This window comes from Sinocyclocheilus anshuiensis, unplaced genomic scaffold (genome assembly GCF_001515605.1).
Source record: "Sinocyclocheilus anshuiensis isolate Anshui unplaced genomic scaffold, SAMN03320099.WGS_v1.1 scaffold160, whole genome shotgun sequence".
In the NCBI taxonomy this organism is placed as follows: domain Eukaryota; kingdom Metazoa; phylum Chordata; class Actinopteri; order Cypriniformes; family Cyprinidae; genus Sinocyclocheilus; species Sinocyclocheilus anshuiensis.
This window is the reverse complement of record NW_015554119.1, coordinates 1,324,413-1,343,425: the sequence shown is the minus strand read 5'-3', so window position 1 is coordinate 1,343,425 and position 19,013 is coordinate 1,324,413. Positions and strand designations below refer to the sequence as shown.

General features: G+C 35.2%; 1 protein-coding gene across 1 annotated transcript in view; it reads left to right on the top strand.

Annotated features, from left to right (window-relative positions):
- Positions 1–15,518, top strand: part of LOC107669956 (four and a half LIM domains protein 3-like) — a 16,180-nt gene extending 662 nt beyond the window's left edge. Inside the window, exons 2-6 of the mRNA XM_016462393.1 lie at positions 9,369–9,584; positions 10,380–10,554; positions 13,420–13,589; positions 13,903–14,089; positions 14,621–15,518. Of these exons, the coding sequence (XP_016317879.1) occupies positions 9,429–9,584; positions 10,380–10,554; positions 13,420–13,589; positions 13,903–14,089; positions 14,621–14,769 (837 nt within the window). The 5' untranslated portion in view covers positions 9,369–9,428 and the 3' untranslated portion in view covers positions 14,770–15,518. The remainder of the gene's footprint in view (positions 1–9,368; positions 9,585–10,379; positions 10,555–13,419; positions 13,590–13,902; positions 14,090–14,620) is intronic.
- Positions 15,519–19,013: the final 3,495 nt, after the last annotated feature.

Genomic DNA, 19,013 nt, shown 5'->3' with positions numbered 1-19,013 from the left:
TGTGTCTGTGTCTGTGCACTGTAAAAAAACAAAAGTTGAGAAAACTTAAAAATTAAGGCAACCAGCTTCAGCATATTTTTGAGTTTTGTCAACTTGTTTTCAGTTTAAACAACAAAAAGTTGAGAAAACTCAAAAATCTCCTACAAAAACAAGTTGAGAAATTTTATTTTTTACAGTGTGTGTGTGTGTGTGTGTGTGTGTGTGGCACCCCAGGGGCTCAGCAACAAAGGCAGCATAAAAAGTGAGTTATTTTTGTTCAGAATACAGGCAGTTCTCACACACACACACCATATCTCTCTCTGTTTCTCACCAATATTAAGATGGAATTTGCCCACACTTTTCTGTCCCAAGTGTCTTTTCTCCTTCCCAGATTCCCTCTCCAGTACTTACAAAAAGCACTGCGGTGATACCAATCATGGTATATTTATACACCATGAAACAAAATGACTGCCAAATTATTGTTTACTTTGATGTAAAACTATCCTATACCCAGCTCTAAACTGCTAAATGTGGACAATTAGAAATTATAAAGCTGCTTTAAAACAATGTGTATTGTGGGGGGAAAAAAACATGACTTACTCTGGTATTACCATCTGATACCATCAATGTACTGTACTGCCATACTGCTTTATTTTTAAGTGTAATATGTTTTAAATTAGTACTTATATGTAAATATAACTAGTTTTGCACCACTGTTGACCTCGGTATTCCCTTGAAAGAGGAAACAGTGAGGTAGAGAATAGATCAGATCAGTTAATCAGCTTTAGTGTTTGAAAACATTGGTCTTTGAGACTCAATCCACCAAAATAGTGACTGCTCTGAAATTGTAGTTGAATTTATGGAATTTGTGGCGCTCATTGCTGGGGCACATAAATTTGAGGGATGCAGTTTTGTGGACACTCATGTGTTTCTCATGGAGCCACAGTTTTCGAACTGATGAATAGAAGAGCAATTTCCACTACGGGAAGGATGTATAGACCTTACTATAACTTCAACCACTGGATTAATGAGGTTTAAACCCTTGTGGAAATTATGCTGTCCCTCTCCTGAGTGTTAATAAATTAGTTACACTTGTCTTGCAGATGAATGCTTCAAGAAGTACCCAAGTACTCAGTGAAGGACTCAAGAAGAGGGAAAATTAAAATCCTTTATATATATATATATATATATATATATATATATATATTGAAAGTCAATGGGAACCAAAACTGTTTGGTTACCAGTATTCTTCAAAATATCTTCAGGTTTGGAACCACATGAGTAAAAGATGAGAGGATTTTAATTTTAATGTGGACTATCCATTTAATGGGACACATATTTTAACAGACATTAACATATTTTAATAATTAAGACTAAACACACAATTTTGTTTTTTTATTTCTTAACATTTTTTATCATTTCTAATTGAGTGCACAATCGAATATGCATAAAAGTTTTGTCTGCCAATGGAAATACTAAGGTGCCCAAGGGGAAATTATTTTTTAAAGACAGTCATTAAAAGATGAAGAGTTCATTACCACCACAGTTACTCATTAAGTATGTGCTATGGGACCACATGCTTGCAAACATCATTTGTGTAGAATATGTATTTGACCTCATTTTTGTACTGCTACATACTGCAACACTAACTTTGACCTTAACTTTAAAGAGCTGCCTCATTTAGTTTCATTGTAATGGCAGACATAGATAGAACATGGCATTATGGGAAGGCGCCAGTGAGGTAAACAAGATGCTTGTTTATAGAGCAGGGTAAATATGGCTTGTAAAAGAGTAATTAAGACTAACATTGGAATTAATTCTCTATCCGCAAGCCAACTGCGGTGTCTGCACTCGCACGCCTCGGTTTTTCCACCATCTAAGTGTATGATGTCACCAGCGACTTCCAGGCGTAAAGTGAATTTGGCACCAAACTGAATAGTTTCCAATCTTATCCAGCAAACACGTCGTTATGGGGTCTGAACGGATGGGTGTAAATGGAAGTGGGGGGGCTGTGGCCACATAATGTTTTTAGTTGGCCCAAAAAATGGCATGTTGTGCGCAGTCTTTCTCCATGAGTAACTAGCAGAAATGTTGGTCTTCTAAGAACTCCATCTGGTTTTTCTCTGCCTGGAAAGTGGAATATGCCATTTTTAGGCAGAAAAATGCCTTTGTTTGCCCTTTTTGAAACCATCAAATTCTTCCCGACAATGGCCCTGACCACAGTGGCATTCCCACAGGGTGGTACAGGGCACAGAGACAATAGCTGGAGAAATGCCAGTGAAGAACACTAGGCTTGCAGACACACTGCACTATACAAAATGAGCTCTTCAGACAACTTTTAGAAAATGAAGGCAACTATTTACATGACTTTTTTGTTGAATTTGTCTACTTGAATATTTTGATTAAATGTATTCACTTAATTTGACTTAAACCTCATGTTGTGTTCTGGTTATTTTAACCCAAAGAGGATTTTAATTTTCCCAAAAATGCGAGTTAATGGTATCGCTTTGGTTTAAAGCTTACTGACTTGCTTACACAGTGTATAACAACCATTTTTGTACTTTTTGGAATGTTTTTCCACCAAAATTGCTACTTTCTTCTTTTCTTTCAATTAGTACAGGTTTTGCATTTGTTTTTTAAATTGCTTGATCATAGGCCTCATTGATCTGAGCCTATGCACCAAAGACTGAATCCAAGATTTGGTGATAATGTACAATAATGAGAGATTTACGATTTAAGAACCTTTTTAAGAGCTTTTAAGAGGCTGGTCATTTTTGACTATGAACACCAAATTAGGTAATGGATTTTCAGCAGAGCACAAGGGTTAAAATTTTAGCTTAGCTTGATTTTAGGGGTGGGCGATATGATTCAAATCTTATATCACAATCTAGTTATTTTATATCTCAATAAAGTTATATATATCACAATATAGTTATTTTTGCTTTAAATAAGGTACATTTTTGACACCATAGAAATTTCATAATTCTAGTCACCAGTGTCAATATCACAATAATACTAGCCTAATTAAAAAAAATAAATAAATAAAAGCTCACTGAAGACAAGTAAACAGTCAGCGATTAAATAAGAATAAGAAACTAATTACAAGCAATAGGACAAAAAAAATACAGTATGACAAAAATAAGAAAAGCTACATACATTGTATAAAGTAATCAAATGTATAAAAACACTGCATATTCTTCACTGTTGAATTAAATGTATATTTCCTCTTATTAAAGTTACAAAAGGGATTTAGTCAAAAGTACTGAGAGACTTTCTCCCTTTTGTTAGTTTAACATGAATGACACACTGCTGTCACTTTAAGAGCTGCTCGGATCCAATATACTGTTACACACGTGTTTTCTTTCTCTGCTGTTTGCTTTCACTTAAGACCTAAATTACTGTGTTTACGAGAATACTTGCAAAGATGGGAATGGGTTGCCAGGGTGTTGTTATGCAGTTTCTAAAGTATTCTGGTCGGTATACGCAGTAATTTTAGTATCGTTTAAATATTATTAAAGTATTTATTAATGTTTTGAATTAGCTTTCATTTTTATATTTTCAGTTTTCATTTTGATTTTAGTTGAAGTTTTAGTATTTTTGTTTCATGTTTTTGTCATTTTAGTCTTATAGTTTTTGTTTAAATAAATATTTCTATTTAGCTTTAATTTTATTTTAGTTTTTAATACTTTTACATTTAGGTTTCAGTTTATTTCGGCTAGTTTCCAAGACAACATTTCTAATTTACATTTAGGTTTTTTAAGTTTATAATTTAATATTTATATTTTTCAAATATTTTATCTGTTTATATTATACAACGATTTTTAATAGTTTTAAATAAGAACACTGGGTTTATATTTAAATGTATTCAGCAGACATTCACACTTATCCAAAGTAACCTACAACTGAAAAAAAAGCAATCTTTTAACTAAAAAGGGAAAACTTTTCATGCATTTTGGTTATTCATTTGCACAACAACGTGCCTGAAAACATTTCAAAGTGAAAGTTTTTGAAAACGATATGAAACAATATGAGAAACGCAAAACTTTTCTGTTTTTATGTCATCATTGTCGTGTAAATATACCCTAAGTGGCTGTGCCATGCCTTTTTCAAATGACTGTATTGAATCTTTCTCTTAATGCTGAAGCATTTGTGAAATTATTTGAGGTTTAGTGTCTACACTCTAAAAAAATGCTGGGTTGTTTCAACCCAGCTTTGGGTCAAATATGGACTAACCCAACCATTGGGTTAACCAACAGAATGCATGCCAAAGGCTGGATAAGGAAAGCAATGCAATCCCTTCTTCTCACATAGTAAAACCTGTCTGGCGTATAAATATGTTTAATAAGCATCATATGATGGCTGTGTTGTTTGCTAAACAGCAGAAGTTGGCTCTAACATGTCCCATGGCAGGAAGACACATTGTTCTTAAGAGTAAACAACCCTCCCAAGATCTCAACCAAAACATTAGACTCAGAATTAAACATCTTTACGTACCCCAAATTGGTATTTATTCTCCAGCCTGGAATTTGCACTTTAATCATCAAGTTTTACTTTAATTACAGTTTGCTTCATTTCCCAAAATTCGTAGTTTTGCTTGTCTTTCCAAGTCTTTCTCAAATTCTCAGTCTGACTTTTTTAGCTATAAAATTTGGTAGAAATATGGGAAATAATAATATACTAACTCTTTGACTGTGGTATTTGTAATATTTCATTAATAATTGTATTTATTTATTTTTAATTATAGAATTAAATTTGCTTAATTTCCTAGATTTCTTAGTTTGGCCATTCTCCCTTTTCCTGCTGTTTATTGTAATAAATGAGTTCTTCTCATTTTATTCCCAAACTAGACCTACACACTCACAGTCATATGGGAAATGCAACATTTAACTGCAAGTTTACACGCAAGTGGAGATAAAGTACTTTTTGTGGTACTCTGAATCTGGGATAAATTTACCAACAACACATTTAAAATGTGCCGATGGATTCATTTTGAATGACTTCAGAATGAAACCAAGGTTTAATAACATTGACATTTGGTCCACTGGTGTTCAATAGCAATAATTTCATTGGCACATAGACCTCAGTAAACAAATAACTAGCAGAGGGCACATACACACTTAACCAGCTGGTTAATTTTCCACACTGAACAATGGGGTTGGAAACTTTTGCATTTGCTGAACAATATGTGCTATGTGCCTCAATAAGTGTGAGTGATTTTGTGTAAAATTAAGGATTTATTCTATTTTCTTCTCATAACACATGGTGCATTGAATAAGCTGGTCTCCGGTACATTGAATACCTGTGGAAACCACATTCAAAGAAGTTTTTGTTGTTCTAATGTTTGGTTTTACAGACCATTTAGCAGCGTGTTTCTTTGGAGACCTGTGGTTTAGGAAATATATGAGGTGGAGCCAGAACAGAGACGACTTTCCTGGATTTGCCATTGCATGGGGTCTTTCTAAGTTTGTACTTTTGGATGGGCGGCATCATGAATCTAAGATGGTCTTGTTGATAAAGTCTGTGCATGTGGATTGGAAAATATTACTTGTTACACAAAGTCGTTAATCTGCACCTTGTGGAGGCAGGTTTAATCATGTGGGAATGCTGTGGAATTTATTTGATTGGTTTTAGATGGCAGGCTTAGGTAATGGAGAAAGTTATATAGCATTATTTGGAATGAAATCAAGTTTGATTTTTAGAGGATAGGGCTGTTAAAAAGAAAAAAGAGGATACATTTAGTTTGAAATGTGATCAACAACAGATTTTTGCTGATTGAACATTTGTAGGTGGTTTGGTTTGAAATGCAGTTAAAAACGTAAAACATTTTGTTAATGCATGACAGTCTGAATGATGAGATCTGATTTCATGTGTTTTTTTTTTTCATCATTCACTTTGAGACTGATTGCAACCAGTTCGTTTTTAATAATCATATTTAAGAAAAAGAAGTGTGAAAACTGTCAGATTAATTGATTATCAAATGGTTTTTAGTTGCAGCCCTACTGTAAATCTAATCAAACTAGAAGCTGTATAATAATGAGCTAAAAGCACACAGATCTGTTGTGTTCTGTGTTAAATTTTCCAGGTCTTTCCACTCAGTCATATCCTGACAGGTAATACTATATGGGTCAGACGCGCAGACACTCTTTTGTGAGTCGTGAAGTGAGCTGTCTGTTATAGTTTGACATGTCTAACATAGCGAGACACACAGACTCTGGTATGTTAGTGTAGTAGGAAAGTGTCACCTATGATCTGAGAACTAGGCTGCTTGGAATGATTCCCACATTCCCTTTATCTTTCTGCTTACAGTATGTACATTCCACAACACTAACACATTAGTCTCTCTTCCTTCTGTTTGTGTGAGAATGATTTATTATTTTATTTATGGATATTTTATTTATGGATGGTTGGACCAGATAGTGAACTGATTTAAGTGTGCATCTTTATTTTATTTTATTTTACTGAAGTGGATGAGTTACACCTCTTTCACACCGCAAGCTTGAGCTTGAGTGTTCGTTATAAGTGGGGGTGATTTTATTTTATTTTATTCAATGAATGAGTTCAGTAGTGTTTGAAAAGCAATGTCCAGTGTGAGCAGAGCTGGAATCTAGACAAAGAAGTAGTTCTAATATACTATAATTATTCTTTGTGCAACATGGTTTGGTCACTACATAATTCCCATATTTCCATTTGTGTTATTTTGTGTGTTAGTTTTGCTGTCTTAACTATTATGTGGAAAATAATATGACAGTTTGTCCAAACATTTGACTGGCAAACCTCTCGATCCTCATGAAGGAATGTTCTGTTGTTTATATCAAGAGTCACTCAGTTTCTTGTACTGCACTGCTATCGTCATTTCTCGACAAAAACAATATGGTTTTCAGGGAATGTGAGCGTGATTCATAACTATTTTCAGTTTTACAGGGCCGTTTGCTCATTTGGGGGTGAAAACAGGATGTGAAAGAGGGGGAGACCGCGCTATCACTGTCACAAACACCCCTGGGGAGTTTTACATCTCATTAGATGTATGTTCTACAATCAGAAGGACTCCCACAAAGAATGCCAAAGCAGAGCAGGAATTACAGTGGGACAAGAGATGCAGGCAGAGAAAACTGACAGTTTGTTGGTCATTGTCACTCCTGAAGTGTTTTATTTTGTCATATTGGCTGGTTAAATGTACATTATTTTGCTTGTTTACAACTACTAAATACATACATTTAATTTAAAAATTTTAAATGAATAAATAGTTATTGAAATGTTCATGAGTTGAATTCATTTCATTATGTAAGAATAAAGAGAGATTGTCAGTATTTACAAAATGACATTTACATTTAATCATTTAGCAGACGCTTTTATCCAAAGCGACTTACAAATGAGAACAATAGAAGCAATGAGACCAACGAGAGAACAACAGTGTACAAGTGCCATGACAAGTCTCAGTTAGTCTAGCACAGTACACGTAGCTAGGTTTTTTTTTTTTTACATTTTTTTTATTATTATTATTATTATTATTAAATAATAGAATGGAATAGAACAGAATAGAATAGGTAAGTGCTAGTATTAGTTGGTCAGGTGCTGGCGAAAAAGATGTGTCTTTAGATGTTTTTTGAAAATGGCTAAAGACTCAGCTGTTCGAATTGAGATAGGGAGGTCATTCCACGAGCTGGGCACAGTCCAGGAAAAGGTCCGTGAGAGGGATTTTGAGCCTTTTTGGGATGGCACCACAAGGTGCCGTTCACTTGCAGAACGCAAGCTTCTGGAGGGCGCATAAGTTTGAACTAGCGAGTTTAGGTATATTGGTGCAGCGCCAGTGGTGGTCTTGTAGGCAAGCATCAGTACCTTGAATTTGATGCGAGCGGCTACTGCTAGCCAGTGTAATTATTATATTTTAAATTAAATTATTTTATTTTAATTTAATTTTATGGATGAGTTTTAAGCATTTTATTTTGTGATAATGGCTGGTTAAATATTCATTATTCTGCTTATTTCACAGCTACTGGTTTAGTTTACTAAATAAATAAATTGAATGAAATAAATTATAAATAAATGGTTATTGAAATGTTCATTTGACTTGAAATTGTCATTTTGTGAGAAAAAAGAGAGTGCAGAGTGTCATCATTAAAAAATAATAATAACAATAACTGATATTCTAATACACTTAACGTGGACTTTAATCTGACTAGTGTCATCCCATTTATGCATTTGGTAAATGGTTTGATCCAAAAACGTTTTAAGAAATCCCAGGTGATCTTAAACAGAATAGTTAATCAATGCATGTTTTAGCATGGTGCTAAATGTTAGTTTTCATAATCTTTAACTACATGCCTCTGAATTGAATTGACTTCACTTTTTGGGTGACATCAACAATAAATATTTCAACCTTTCTAAAACAATCATTTTGCAATGTTTAAATAAGTCCCACCCCACCCTACATGTTTTCTCACTGACTGAATATCCAGTTTTGCTCTGTAATGCATCACATTACATTTCAGTTTGTACAGAGCAGTTAGAGATTTGTTGAGTTTTCAGTGTGGGAATCTGTTTATTCTCACGCTCTGTCCAGGACACACACAGTTATGATCACATATTTAACACGCATATGTGACCCTGGACCACAAAACCAGTCTTAAGTAGCACGGGTATATTTGTAGCAATAGCCAAAAAAAACATTGTATGGGTCAAATTATCGATTTTTCTTTTATGCCAAAAATCATTAGGATATTAAGTAAAGATCATGTTCCATTAAGATATTTTGTAAATTTCCTACTGTAAATATATCAAAACTTAATTTTGATTAGTAATATGTATTGCTAAGAACTTCATTTGGACAACTTTAAAGGCGATTTTCTCAGTATTTAGATTTTTTTGCACCCTCAGATTATTCAAAATAGTTGTATAGATATTCAAATAGTTGTATCTCGGCCAAATATTGTCCTATCATAACAAACCATACATCAATGGAAAGCTGATTTATTCAGAAATTGACCCTTATGACTGGTTTTGTGGTCCAGGGTCACATATAGAATGACCACTTGTTTCCCCACTGGATCTTGATGAATGTCTTATCCATTGAATCATAACGGACTAGACTCTGATCTGTAGTATATCCTTTGGCAGACTCTCTCACTCTGTCTTACTTTCATTCTCTCGACACACACACACACACACACACACACACACACACACACAGAGTATTTCATTTAAATTTACTCCAGTAATTTAATTAAAAACCTTCAGGCCTACTGTGATGAAAGATTTACACTGATTACAAATCAAAACAGATTTATCTTTGATTACAGGCTATATAAATTGCTTGGCACTTCTTTTTGATGAGGAAAGGCTCACAGCTAATTACTCAATGACAACTTTCTTTAAATCTTGATTTTCTTTAGGACTAGAGCGCATCGCAATCTGTTGACTGTGCTGTATGAGTCAGAGAGGACCGGAGCATCATGTCGGAGCCGTTTGACTGTGACAGCTGTAAGGAGTCTCTGTACGGCAGGAAATACATCCAGGTGAACGACGTTCCCCACTGCGTCCCCTGTTACGACCGTCTGTATGCAAACACCTGCCAGCAGTGCAAAGAGCTCATCGAGCACAACTCACCGGTGAGTTTTTGAATGATCAATGATTCGTTATGAATGATTCACAAATTAAATATTTTTAAATTACATTATATTATTATAATTAATAAAATATGGATAGACAGACAGACAGCCAGATAGATAGATAGATAGTTTTGATTCAATTTCTGTGAGAAACGGCAAACGGTCACTAACATCAACAGAACTAGTGTACATAGAAACAGTGAGATGTGTCAGATTTGATTTCTCACATCTTCACTGGAGGTGTGTAAGACAAACACGAGAAGCTTCTCTTCTGTGTTTGGTATTCATAGCCGTCTGATCTTTGAGAGCTTGGATCAGCAGACAGTAGTAAAGCATGTCTTTTTATTGCGTAAAGGTCTCAAACCATTCCTTTCATGGTAGTGGAAATGACGGAGAACAGCAAGATCTGTTTTGCTTCCGAGTTTGGACAGCCCTGCTTTAGGGAGCTAAACTCTGCAGGACACCGGCCCTCCAGGACCGAGTTTGGACAGCCCTGCCATAGAACTTCCTGCACAAGCAGCTGCGTCACCTCATTTCACCTTTCGTTCAGCTGTGCAGTGACCTTTGACCCACAGCTTGATGATGTAACTGATTCAATGGAGTAAAATGCTAATTTCTATGGACTAATAACAGGTTCTAGTAGCCTGAAAACAACATGCCACATATACTGTCTCCAACTGTCCAGGGTATTCAGTCTCATGCATGGTCACCGCATGGTTACCGCATGCTTTTCTAGAATGATTTAATATAATTTACAGTTGAACTGACATATGTTGCTGTGCTGTCTATGTTCAGGAGCTGTATTATGAGGACAGGCATTATCACGAACACTGTTTCCGCTGCTCACACTGCAACCGTTCGCTGGCCGACAAGTCGTTCACCTGTCAGGAAGATGCCCTGGTGTGTAACGACTGTTACTGCAATGAGTTTTCATCTAAATGTGTGGCCTGCGGGAAGACTGTGATGCCAGGTACAGTTCCTAAACACACATGCTTATATTTCATATACACTACCATTCAAAAGTTTGGGGTCAGTAAGATTTTTTTTTTCTAAATAAATACCTTTACTCAGCAAGTATGTATTAAATTGACCAAAAGTGACAGAAAAGGCATTTATAATGTTACAAAAGATTTCTATTTTAAATAAATGCTTTCTATTCATCAAAGAATCCTGAAAAAAAAAAAATGTATCATGGTTTCCACCAAAATATTAAGCAGCACAACTGTTTTTCAATGGAAGCTTGTGTTCACCACAGAATAACAAATAAATTAAAAATAAATAAAAAAAAGATAATTTTGACTTAACTCACAATTCCGAATTCTTCTTTCTCGCAATTGCGAGTTTACATCTTGCAATTCTGAGAAAAAACTAGAACTGCGAGATATTAACTCAGAATTGCGAGAAATAAACTCACAATTCTGTGAAAAAAAGTCCCAATTGTGAGATATAAAAGAGTCACAATTATATTTTTTATATTTATTCTGTAGCAGAAATGGGCTTCCATTGTTTTCAGCACTTATAATAACAATTAAGGTTTCTTCGGCAGCACATCAGCATATTAGAATGGTTTCTGAAGAATCATGTGATACTGAAGACTGGAAGTAATGATGCTGAAAATTCAGCTTTGCATCACAGGAATAAATTACATTTTAAAACAGAAATTTGTTATTTTAAATTGTAAAGATATTTCAAAATGTACTGTTTTTACGGTAGTTTTGATCAAATAAATGCAGCTTTGGTGATCATAAGAGACTTCATTCAAAAACATTAAAAAATCTTTGCTACCATGTCTATGTTACTAGACTGTATAGACCACAAACATACACACATCAAATATGAAATCTTTCACCCTTCAAACCTTCAGGAAATGAAGTTTAGGTGTGTTTCTCACCCTGTCCGCTAAAGCAGAAACCGAGTTAATGAGTTTTGATTGGGCGTCAGGGTGCAGTAGAGATGTGACAGTATGATTACAGACACGCTCAGCTGAGAGAGAAAACGCACACGCCTGCAGGCCTGATGCCAACACTCGGGCGTTTCGTTACCCATAATTACACTCCGCCGCCTGCCTCTGTCTCTCTGGAGCTTTTAGGAGAGAAATAAGAGAAGGGGAAAGTTCCAAAAGGATAAAATTACAAACTGAAAGTGGCAGATCTCTCCTCCCTCGTTCATTCAAATCAGACCCGCCGTCTCAGTCCCCCTCTGGGCTTGTTTTCACACCCATTCTCAGTCATTATACACAGATCAGGTGAGCTGTTTTCCCACCAAACCTGAACATTGTATCTGCAACTTATACCTTATTCCAGTTTCCACATGCATTTTTATTGAAATACCAGCCATTGCGCCATTTCCAGCCTACGATTTTGACACGCCTCAAACAAAACTCCCACACAGGAGGCTTTTGTAGATTTAGAGCAGTTCAGGCCCAAATATGTGCACAGTTGTGTGGTGTGACATCACGTGTAGCCTTTAGCTTCGTAGTTGCTAGTTACCCATCAGACATGATCGGCCACCCGCAGCACAGTAAAAGCACTTGAGAAGAACCTGTAGTGTATACACAGGTGAGGCTCTTTTTCAGAGAAAATCCATTGCAGATGCAGACAGGTAGAAGCACATTCACTGATTGTGCAATGATGTAACAAGCTAAAAATGATGAAAGCTATGACATAAGGTTTAGCTCTGAAATTAAAAACCCCAAGAATTCCAAATGACAAGTTTGTGGCTTTCAGTTCATGTCTGTTATCTCTGAGTCTATTCTAGATGCTAGTATTTTATTATAGTAGAATGTTTTTATTAATTTTAGTATTTTAGTATTACTATTACAGTATTGATTCATATTTTGTTTTAGGTTTTATTTTTATATTTTCATTTTAATTTAAGTTTTAGTAATTATGTTACAGCAGTTGCTCATTTATATTAGTTTTTTTATATTACCAATTCGTTTTATTTTTTATTTCAGTTTACTTTTGGTCATTTTACTACTTCCACATAAACTTCTTTTCATTTACTGACCAAGGCAACATTTCTCATTTTTGTTTAAATCTTTTAATTTTGCGTTTTTCATATATTTATATTTTATTTGATTTTATTTCAGCTTTATTTTCATCTTTATTTTGTTTTATTCTTAGTTAACTAACAACACTGTAATGTACTTGTAAAAATTGACAAATATTAATATAAAAATATATATAACAAAAATATGAATGACATCTTTTACTCAAGGGTGTTTATCCAATAAAATGCAAAGGGTCCTCTTTTTAATTAGTCATTTTTAGCTACTTAAATAACTAAAAATGTTTGGAAAAAATATCTATTCAATTGAGAGCATGGTTGTTGTTTTTTTGTTTGTTTGTTTTCTTTTACTTGGTTTTAACTTGTTTTTTCTTCTTCATCTTGTTTTATCAAATTTATCTTGTTTCAAGAATTTTAAGATATTTTAACTGGACAATAAGACAAAAATACATGTTAAGAACTTTTTTGAAGAGCTCCCATTAGTTGAATGCTTTACTTAATGTAGACAATGTCTTCTCAATGTAGACAAGGTGTTTAACAGTTTGTTTCGGGTTCGCTTATTCATAAAGTACATATACTTTTGTCATTGTTTATTTTCGCTATTCTTTCTTGTTTTGTCCTTTATTGCATATTGTTTTTATCTTTTTTAATGTCTTGTACTTTATTGTATATTCTTTATATGTATTGTCTTTGTAATTGATTGTCTGTTCCCCTTCTACCCCGTTTTTCGCGTGAGGAGATAACAAAAGAAGAATTTCATTGTACCTATGCCAATAAAGATCTTGAATCTTGAATAGTTTTATATGAAATGATTTCGATCTCTCAGGCTCCAAGCAGCTGGAGTACGGAGGCTGCGCGTGGCACGAGGAATGCTTTGTTTGTTGTGGTTGTGAGCAGCCCATCGGCGCCCAGTCGTTCATCCCAGATAAGGGCGAGTACTACTGCGTGCCCTGTTACAAGGGACGATTCGCCCCACACTGTGCCCACTGCAAAGAGGTGAGATGAAAAGGTTCTTTATCGGCATTGAAGTTTCAGTGAAGAACCTTTACAAAAGGTTATTTAGATTATTAATGTTCTTCACACTATAAAAAAATTGTTCTTTTAAGAACTGTTCACTGACAGGTTCTTTGGTTCTTCTATGGCATCACTGCGAAAACCCCATTTTGGAGCCATTATTTAAGAGTGCAAACTACACATTTCAGAATATAAATCTAATTATTAAGTATTTTTTGCTTTTATTCCATTGCAAAACTCTTTCAGTTGTATGCCAGTGAATTAGAGTGTGTTTTGTTGGTCTTCTCTCTTACAGAGCTTGGTTCAAGGTGGTGTTACATATAGAGACGAGCCCTGGCATAAAGAATGTTTCCTGTGTACTGGTTGTAAAGTACAGCTTGCGGGACAGCCTTTCACAACACGGGGAGAAGATCCATACTGCGTGAAGTGCTTCAGCAACCTGTACGCCCAAAAATGCTCTGCCTGCGACAAACCCATCACAGGTCAGTGTGTGTTAGTGTGTCTCTTATAACAAGACCGCTCTTTATTACCAGTCCCTACAGCTGCTAACAGAAACGCTTTGTCAAAAACAAGAGACAGTTGTCACATAAACAGGGTCATGTGTTTGGAGGCAGACGGTGCTTCACAATGTTGAGTCAGTCAATCTTATATCCAATGGGTCGTGAACTCAAGATGGGGTCAAATATCCACAGTTTATATGTTTTAATGTCTTTAAAGTTCTGCAAAGGGTCTGGTTGTCATTAAAAAGATATTTTGATTTACTCACCCACATGATGTTCCAAACCTATTGACCTTCTGTGGAACTACTGTGGAACAATGCATAATACAATATATGAATAAAACATAGATGAATAATTAATATGGAAAATTCAGTACATTGTGCCCTATTTTTACTAACTTTTCTTAGAGTGTAACCCTTTCAGTCTATAAAAACAATTTAAACGATGTTTTAAATCATGACTATATTGTTTTAGAGATTGTAGAGACCACTCATCAAAATGAGTTTTTCTCAGGTTTTGGAGAAGGGAAGTACATCTCGTTTGAGGAGCGTCAGTGGCATCAGCCGTGTTTTAAGTGCTCTGAGTGTTCGGTGTCTCTGGTCGGGGCAGGATTCTTCCCTGATGGAACAAAGATTTTCTGCAAAAGCTGCAATGCCAAATAACCCACAACTGCTTCTTTTAAATGTGCTAAAGCTGTTTGTGAACAGACATTTGTGTAATATGAACACATTTATGAAACATTTGACATAATTTAAACATGAATTGTATGATGTACATTAAAGTTTTGCTGTTGCATTCTCCTAAATCAGGATGTTAAAAATCTCTAAACTTGAAGGACTTGTTTGATCGGGTTGAAGCATTTTGTGGTTTAAATTAGAAATTCAAATCATTTGAACCAAGCGTGCATATGCCAAAGGCTCCGTTTCCTGAGATGTTGTTGTTTTCGTCATTAGTCTTTTGAATTTACATTTGAGTAATTTTCCATGTGTTTGAATAAACGTCAGGCCTTTAAATTCCCTCCAACAGCAACATTCTTTTAAAAAATGTACATTTGAACAAAACACACACTGACCCAAATTATTGTTAATGTATTATTGGCAAAAATGTTTGTTAAACACAGTGAATTTTAGAGGACTATTTTAATGCACCAATGCATGCTTTTAATAATTCTCACATGAAATATTCACATATTAATTCCTATTTATGCTGCTTTCAAAAGAATATTTTTGCTGATTTTTACAGATGTTTGATGTATTTTTTGCACATGAATGCCTTATGTAAAACTGCTCCTGCTGTTGTATTTCCTTTCATAAAAAGGGATGCATCGATCTGATACTCAGTATCTGTATCGGCTCCGATACTGGCATTTTCTGTCGGATCGGGTATCGGTCAGACGAGACCGATCCAAATCCGATATAGTGCGTAAACTATTCTGTGTTATTGTTAAGCCCCACGAAAGGCACAAAAACATTATAAAGCACCATAACGTTTTCGTGCACTATATTTCAAGTGTTATGAAGCCGTTCCATAGTTTAATGTGACGTATAGAAAAGACGATCCAAATCCGATATTGTGTGTAAACTGTGTGTACTATTTTGTGTTATTGTTAAGCCCCACGAAAGGCACAAAAACATTATAAAGCACCATAACGTTTTCGTGCACTATATTTCAAGTGTTATGAAGCCGTTCCATAGTTTAATGTGACGTATAGATGAATATTTAAGTCATATGCGCATAAGCGCTTTGTGCCGCTCTGTATTGGAGCCATACCCTTTCGTATTATACTTTTGCGCAATGAAAGATTACCAATAGTCTTTTTTGTTCTCTTCTATCTATCATATGTTGCTGCTTTCATTACTGTGCTATGCATTTAAAAGAAATGTCTTTTAATTTTATAGTAGGCCTATATATTTTATACATATATTTAGGCTACTTGTTTTTCATGAATGTATTTTACAACAATACAAAGAGCAATGTGTAACATTTTACCAGATTTAGTCCTACACTTATAAACTTTTATTTGTTCCCCACTAAATAATGTTGTTTCACTAAATGTATAGTTTAGTTTAATGTGTTTATAAAATTATTGTGCACCCATGATTTTTCTAGAATAACTTTTGCTGCTGAATTATCCACTAACCTATAATAGTATTTTTTTGTCATAGATTATGATGATATATTTTTTCATTTGTTATTTTTAATCAAAATGAAGTTGTCTATATTTAGCAGATTGTGTTTAACACAAACAAGAGTGATGATCAATCAGGTCAACCAACAGAAGTATAGAAATTCTACATTGATTTAAAAAACAAACTGCGCTGGTATCGGATCGGAATTGGCCGATACTCAGAATTTTTGATCGGTTCTGAAAAAATGGTATCTTTGCATCCCTAGTTTGTAACATATATGACAGCTTTCAAATATAATTTGAGGTTCAGTCAGATTATGTTTTCCCAAATAATAAATCCTTAATACATGGATTTAACTAATTAATATGTTGCGGGAACAATTTTTTTTTTTTTTTCCCCCACATGTTATATACGGGGCTCCTGGAATTTCTGTGACAAAATTTCTGTGATAAAAGATGTCAAGTTTAAGCTAATACTCCTGAATATATCATGTCAACCTAACATCGCTAAGCACTTTCTGTCTCCTAACAGCAATGGACAAGTCCTCCATGTGAAGTTAATTCTAATAATTGCTTTTAGTTATGCTTGATTTTAAATCTCATGTGAAACATTTATTTTTACTTCACTCTTTGCCTCTTAACCAGATGCCAAATTTCTGACTTTTACCCAAATAAGGACACACAGCTCTGAAAAACGACTAGGGAACATGTCATTTACAAAAATGAATAATGCCAGAATTACAGGTTTCTCACTGCAGGAAGTGCTTTTTGCTATAAGTTTGATTGCATCATATAATAATTGCTGTTAATAGTGTTCATCGTCTGTTTGATTAGGTCTTTAATTGATTACGTCTTTAATTGATTTTTCCATAAATTTCTGCCATATGTACATTAACTGACAGTCACCACTGATAAGCTACCACTAAATATTGTAGAAACTTAATTTGCTGTAAAGTTGCTTTGCAACGATTTGTATCGTGAAAAGCGCTATACAAATAAACTTGAATTGAATTCAATTGAAGTTGAAGTACAAAGAACAGGAAGCACAGGTGGTATACCTTAGTGCGGGTGTAGTGGTCCCAGCAGCTCAATACTTTAAGAATTACGCACCAGCAATCAAATTCAGGGACAAAATTTCAGGCCGGGAAATCTCACACTCATCCAGGACATCCCATACACCCACAAAAAATTCTGAAACAAGGACAACCCTATTTTTTTTTTGTTTGTTTGTTTGTTTGGCTGTCACATAATTTTTTTTTTTAATCCTTAGACTGGGGACATTTATTAAAAGTTCTCTCCTGAACTACACCTTCACTTCCATTTTCCTTTTAGTCTCTTCATTTCTCCTGATATTTTCTAAATTGCCTAAATGTCAAAATTATTACAATAAATATTACATCATTACAATATCTTTATAGTAAAATCCTAATACTGAACATGTTATTGCATTATAATGAGTCATACTTTTCACTTCCGAAAATTAACCATCGTTAATTTTTGTAATGGTTGTGTAGTTGTCTGCCCTTGCTCCCTTTAAACCTATTCTAAAACGATGTGAATATTTGTCTGCTAAATTACTACTGTAACATTACAATAGATAATATATCCTTTAGCACAGTGTTTTGAGTGATGCGTTTCAGCATTTTCGTAAGCGTTTTCATTCCACCGCAAGCGTGCATGAATTCAGCGTTACAACAACTGGCTGATCAAATCACAGATATAGAGCAACAATAACTGGACTCTGTTATAATCATTCTTGTGGACTTTAATAAAGCAAATCTCTCATGTGAACTGCCAAAATACAGACAGCACGTTAAATGTCCTACCAGAGAACAGTAATAGGCCTATACTGGACCACTGTTACGCCACAATAAAGGATGCATATCACTCTCTCCCACGGTCAGTTTTGGGGCTCTCTGAACACTGTCTGGTTCATCTTATACCGATCTACAGGCAGAAACTGAAATCAGCTAAACCTGTAATAAGGACTGTAAAAAGATGGACTAATGAAGCAGAGTGGGATTTACAAGTCTGCTTCGACTGCATTGATTGAAGTGTTTTTGAAGCTGCTGCCACCGATCTGGACGAGCTCACGGATTCTGTAACATCATATATCAGTTTCTGTGAGGATATGTGCATCGCTACCAGGACTCATTTACCTTACAACAACGACAAACAGTGGTTCACTGCAAAACTCAGACAGCTCCGTCAGGCCAAAGAAGATGCTGACAGGAAAGGGGACAGAGTCTTATAAACAGGCCAAAAACACACTGACAAAGGAGATCAGAGCGGCTAAAAGGACCCAGTTTTCTGCCAATGACCCTGCATTAGTGTGGAAAGGACTGAAAGTCATCACCAACTACAAGACTCCATCAAACAGTGGTTCACTGCAAAACTCAGACAGCTCCGTCAGGCCAAAGAAGATGCTGACAGGAAAGGGGACAGAGTCTTATAAACAGGCCAAAAACACACTGACAAAGGAGATCAGAGCGGCTAAGAGGACCCAGTTTTCTGCCAATGACCCTGCATTAGTGTGGAAAGGACTGAAAGTCATCACCAACTACAAGATTCCATCCCCCAGCACTGTGGAGAATCAACAACTGGTCGACGATTTGAATGAGTTTTATTGCAGGTTTGAAAAACCCTGTCTCACACCCCACACCCATTCTGACCTTCTCTCCATGGATCTATTAAAAACTCCAGCAACCCCCCTCTCCCCCTCCTACACTTCAGGTCTGTGAAAAAGATGTGTGTCTTCCGGAAACAGAAGAGATAGAA